This window comes from Quercus suber, unplaced genomic scaffold, assembly GCF_002906115.3.
Source record: "Quercus suber isolate HL8 unplaced genomic scaffold, Cork oak 2.0 scaffold_59, whole genome shotgun sequence".
NCBI lineage: Eukaryota > Viridiplantae > Streptophyta > Magnoliopsida > Fagales > Fagaceae > Quercus > Quercus suber.
Genome location: NW_027069524.1, coordinates 1,080,761 through 1,086,760, shown reverse-complemented (window position 1 = coordinate 1,086,760; position 6,000 = coordinate 1,080,761). Strand labels below are relative to the sequence as shown.

The window sequence follows — 6,000 nt, the reverse complement described above, 5'->3', positions numbered from 1 at the left end:
AAAAAAAAAAAAAAAAAAAAAAAAAAAATTATAATGGTGTAGATAAGTTTCACCAAAATATAATATTTTAAACTGCAGAACTATAAATTACAATACAATAATTTTTTTTTGAGAAGATAATACAATATTTAACATAATTTTTTCTCAAGTTTGGCAGGGGATAGATAGTCTTATCATTCTTTTTAAAAAAAATTATAATTATAATAATAAGTCTCGTCTAATAGCTGTTTATCAAAAAAACAAAATTAATGCGAGTGTAAACTATTTTTATGGGTATGACATAGTTCTAGTTCTATATATAAGGAAATTAAAAAAAAAAAAAAAATAGTATGACCTAATATTATAATAAGAGTATGAATAATTACTCGTTAATAATCTTAAGTCCTATGACCAAAAAATTTAATTTTGAAGTGAAAAAATTGAAAATGAAATGGGCATTTTAAGGAGTTAAAACATTGCATTTGAAGCACTTGAGTACCAATAAGGCCTCTGATGGGATGGACGACCAGAAGAAAGGCGAATAGGCAATCAACAGATGGAAGCAAGAGATAGGAAGATGAAAACTATAAAAGAAGAGCTAGTAAAGCCAAGAAAGAGGGGGGAAGAAGGGAGGCCTCCTCGGCCACAGTCCGAGGAGCATTCCCCCATTTGTAAGAAAACACTTAGCCATTTTTTGAGATAAGTTTGGGCATGGTGATCAACGGCCAGCACCTAAGCCTGTCAGCCCACTCTCTATAAATGTATTGTTTGGGCTTGTTGGGCTGAAAACCTAGCACTCAATTCAAATTGAGTCCCTACAATACCATATTTTGAGATAAATAAAATAATCTCTGTGTAATATGACCTTTTAACTCTGGTCAAATTTGATTTAATCTTTAACTAAAAAAATTTAAGATTGATATTAGGTATATTTCAAATTTTACTACATAGATCTTACACACTAACATGTCATCAAAAGTAAGAAAAATGATAAAAGTACTAAAAATTTTACTACAAAGAGTAGTGCTATTACTACAAATTTTACTACGTTGAACTTATAAACTAATATGTCACTAATTACAAAGAAGTAATTCTTAGATGCTCCTAAAGTACAGTGAATGGTGCTCCTTCCCCTCACATTTATGGTGGGACCACCATGAATGTGATAGGAGAGATTACCATTTCGCTATACTTTAGGGGTATCTGAGTATTTTCCATCACAAAGAGACAATTCAAACAATTATTTATAAGGTGATTGAAGCCATCAATCACATTTATTGTTCAGTCGGTTTTAGCTATTTTTCTAAGAATTAAGTCATTGACAATTATTATTAGGAAAATTGCACTTTACCTACTTGTGGCCTGACCCGTTTTAACAGTGCCCACCTGTGGTTTAAAAGGTATCACTTAACCGACTTGAGGTGACCTCCGTTAGACACCCGTCACCGACATCTGTCTTTTCCATTAAAAAGTCCCCTTTACTATATAAGCCACAATAGAAACAGAATTAGAAGCAACATATTGAAGAACGACTTCTCTCTCACCATCTTAGAAATCAAATCTTCAAACCCAAATCCCATTTTGTGACTCAAATCTTGTTCAATCAACACAATAATTGGTTCCCTCTTGATGTATATACTACCAACAATATACATCAAATCTTGCTGTAAAAGAAAAAAAAAATCAATTTAGGTTACAAACCTGGATAGCAAGGGGAAACAAAAAGGAACCCTTTTTTTTTTTTTATTGGAAGGAACCCAGAAGATTCTACATCTTCTTTTGAAGCCATAGATAGAACAAATTTGCCAAATCCAAAAAACTCATAGTAGGAAAAACTAAACCAACCTAGAAATCCATTACACTTGCAAATCCATTAACCCACAAATCCATTAAACCCAAAAAATTTGAACCCACCAACCATAAGGAAATTTAAACCAACCCAGAAAATTCAAACTCATAAATCCATTAACCCCAGAAAATTTGAATCCATCGATACACCGCTCTCCACTGCTTTGATCTCAACAGATTTAGACAATTAGGTTGCTCTGCTGCTCAGCTGATCTCACAATTTCGTTTTTCTTGTTTCTTTGTTTTTGCTTCCTGGTCTAGGGTTTTGGGCGGTGGCTAACAGTGGTGGTGGTGTTGGAGGGGGTAATTTGGTGAGGTTATGATTTGATGGTTCAATGAGTTGGCTGTGGTGTTGGATTTGCTAGATTGTTGGATTTTTTTTTTGCATTTTTTTTTTACTCGCAAATCTGGGTTTTCTTTTTAAAGAACCCAGCAAAAGAGAGAGGGTTAGAGTTTTAGAGAGAGAAAGCCTAGGGTAAAGATAGAATCCAGCAAATTGGTGGATACCATTTATCCTTAATTTTTGTATTTAATTAATTTTATTTTGTGATTGTTCTATGAAGAATTAAGTAGTCAATTTTTGGATTTAGTAGTGGAAGGCTAGCGAATCTATGGGTACATGTTCACATGGATTTGTGGCTTTGTTTGTGACTGTAGGTCTATTGGTTTTCTTGTCATCGTAAAAGTATGTTTGGCAATTGCAGTGGGCATTGGGTAAGAACATTGAACGCATCATTCCATATACATTTCTGGGTTTTTATGTTAGCTCATTCAACCCAGAAAATGAGCACCCCATTTTGTAATGGAGATTATTAACTCAAATTTGTAAAATTACTTTATGTTTTGAAAAATTGCTTTGTCTACCCTCTTTTGTAAAACTTTACGCTAATTATGTATATGAAAAATGATGAAACAAATTTTATCTTGACTTGCTTTTTGATATTTTTCTTTTATGTTTTATGGGAAGAAGAAGGAGAGAAAAGAGGAGAGAGACATAAAATATAATAAAAAGACACATTTATCCCTATTTATAACGGTGAAAAGGGAGAGGTGGGTTACAGATGTCTAACGAAGGGCACCTCAGATGGGTTAAGTGACATTTTTTAAACTGCAGGAGACTTAGTTAAAACCGGCCAAACCACAAGTGGGTAAAGTGCAATTTCCTCATTATTATTTTAGTAAGAACATGGGCTGTAGACTTAAAGCAATAAAAAAATTGGGATTTGTGTTTTGAGTGTTTTATGACTGTTTTTATGTTTGGGTATACAATTTTAATAAAATAAATTAATATATATTAGATATGAATCTTTCATTTGTGTTGATAGGATTGAATAGCTTTCTTTTAGGTTTTTTTCAAGTATTTTATATTTATATATGGCACCAAGAGCCAACATTTATTTCGCTAACTTTAATATTTAAGGAGATGTATATAAACAAAACAATCTTTACGTCTAATCCACCTAAATTCGAGTCTCGTTGCCAATAGGAGTCCCTTGGTGGGCATCCATAAGGGTTGGTTGCGTCCAAAAAGGATGGGCTTTAACCCGAGCGTTCTACCCTGAGGCTGGCATAACCTAGCTAATCCCTATTTTTCGTTTACCAAAAAAAAAAATCTTTATGTCTTTTGTAATGTATGCGGCATTACTTTTAGCAGGAAAACTACATGTTTAGTTCTATTCATTTGTAAATTATTTGGATAACATGAGTTTCTTTGAGTTTTACGGTCGTATGCTTACTCTATATGCATATTAATATAGTTTTGATTTATTTACATTTTTTTTTTTAAATTACGCCGTGCATGACATATGCATGAGAATAATATTAGTAGATTATATATTATCAAAATAAATAGGGGAAATTACATTAAACCCATCAGTGATTTGGCCCATTTTCACTTTGCCTACCCGTGGTTTAAAACTTAACACTTTGCCCACCTATATTTAGCTCAATTTGGTCTATGTTACCCGCCTTTAGCTTTTTTGTTAAAAAATAACTTTTACCACCAAACCATAACATAACACGAATCAAAAAAGTTAGGGTTTGAATTTTTTGAAAGAGCTTGGGTTGTGGGGTTTTGTGTCTCTATGCAAACTACTAGTCCTTTGCTGAAATTTCTTTGAAAAAAATACAAAGATAGGATTGTTTATGATGAACCATTAAAAAATGTCTACATTGGGACCAACTACAGAGTGGAAATCAAAATTAAGACTGTTTCTTTTGTTGACTAGGAATGAAAAAGCGTGAAAACACTATAATAATGCACAAGAACTCCTATAATGCACAAAATGTCTCTGTAACACAGTAAAAGAAAATATTTCTCTCATCTTTCATGCTAAAATTCAAGAAGCACTGTCTCAAAAAATTAAAAATTCAAAAAGCAAATAAAACACTATCTTCTTATCCTCCTCCTTTATATATAAGTGAGTCATAGAAAGGGACACGACAATTTTTTAAAAGCAACTTCGTAGTTGAAGAAAGACTATTCTAAGTTTCCATTTATTTCACAGCAATAGAAAAAGAAACATTTATCCAAAAGAGTTTAAGAGTTTAAGAGTTCATTTTGTTTTATTTTTAAAATTTGCTTTCAAAAATAGATTTGTTTTTTTGAAACACTTTTCTTTTTGAAAAATATGGCGTTGGGAAAGAGATGCGGTAGTTCTTTGAAATCGAAGTGTGTGGTCAGCGATGAGGAGCTAGGCTTAGGGTATGTGAGGTATGCAAGGGCATTTGGGAGGAAAAGGATTTTGATTTCAAATCATTTCCAGGGTTTGGCGATCGATTCGGCTCCCAAAACGCTGTCGAAGAAAATGTGTGGCAAGAGATTGGGTTTGGATTCTGAAAGGTCTTTTCTTGAAGCCTTGCCTCAAGATATTTTGGTTAGTACCAAATTTCCTCAATCTCAAAGCTTTTGATTCTGTTTCTGAATCGGATTGAAACTGTTTTTGTTAGTGAAATTGGAATTGAAAATTGACATTTCTAGTTTTTTTTTTGCTAAGCAGATTAGGGTTTTGTGCGGTGTGAATCATAAGGATTTCAAGCAGTTATTCCACGTTTCAAAATCGATTAGAGAAGCTCTTTCAAAACCCCATAACCCAAGCTCTTTCAAAAAATTCAAACCATAACTTTTTGATTTATGGTATGTTATGTTTTGGTAGTAAAAAATGTTTATTTTCTTTTAACGAAAAAGCCAAACGTGAGTAACAGAGACCAAACGGAGCTAAACACAGGTAGGTAAAGTGTTAAATTTTAAACTATGTGTTGGTAAAGTGAAAACGGGTCAAATCACAGGTAGATTTACTATAATTCTCCTAAATAAATAATACAAAAAAGTTAAAATTCAATGATAAATTGCAAATTGCACCCTTATGTGGTGTTTGGTACAAGGTAATGTTTTAGGATTCTCATGAATGTTTAAAGATTCCCATGTTTGGTTACAAATCACGGTAAGGAATCAGTTGCCATGGAGAATCTGGATTTCCCTTTTAAACCCCTCTTAGTAGGAATGTTGATTTCTTTTAAAATAAGTGGATATCCAGATTCCCAAACTTAAAGGAAATTGTTTTTTTTTTTTATAAATTGACAATTTTAACATTTTTTTCCTTATCATTTAAGCAATTAAGATAAAATATAAAATAAATCATCAATATATTTTCTCTTATCTTATAGACCTAAACGTTGTTAGGTTGTTTTGTTATGGATTAAGCTCTTTTAAAAATTATTATTAAGAAAAAAGCATTTGAGAATTTAAATAATTATTTTTGTATTAGACTTGTCATTTTAAAATGTTAGACTGCAGTTTTAATGAATTTGTTGTAGTTTATATTTTGTTTTTCATTATTTATTTAGAGGAAGATTATTATTTTTTTTTTTAAGGATTTGGTAGTTCACATTCAAATCTAAGGATAGAATGAGAAAATTAAATAATTTATTTAAGATTTCTAAGAATAAACCAAACATTATCATCTCACATTCCTAGGAATCTTACGAGATTCCCAATGAAACCAAACATAGGAATAACTACATTCTTAGGCATCGAGATTGCAAAGAATCACATTCTTATGAATCTGAATCTAAATGCCAGGAGTAATGTGGATTTTCTTGTACCAAACGCCACATTAAAGTTTGGGGTTGTTTAAATTTTATACATTAAAGTTTCAGAATTTAGGGGTGTAA

At 31.8% G+C, this 6,000-nt stretch overlaps 1 protein-coding gene across 1 annotated transcript; it reads left to right on the top strand.

The window, feature by feature from the left end:
- The first annotated feature begins 4,267 nt into the window (after nt 1-4,267).
- On the top strand, nt 4,268-5,290 carry LOC112016583 (F-box protein At1g61340). The gene is made up of 2 exons (XM_065772477.1): nt 4,268-4,703; nt 4,773-5,290. The coding sequence occupies exons 1-2, from the start codon at nt 4,458-4,460 to the stop codon at nt 4,947-4,949; spliced, it is 423 nt and encodes a 140-aa protein (XP_065628549.1). The 5' UTR covers nt 4,268-4,457; the 3' UTR covers nt 4,950-5,290.
- Nucleotides 5,291-6,000: the final 710 nt, after the last annotated feature.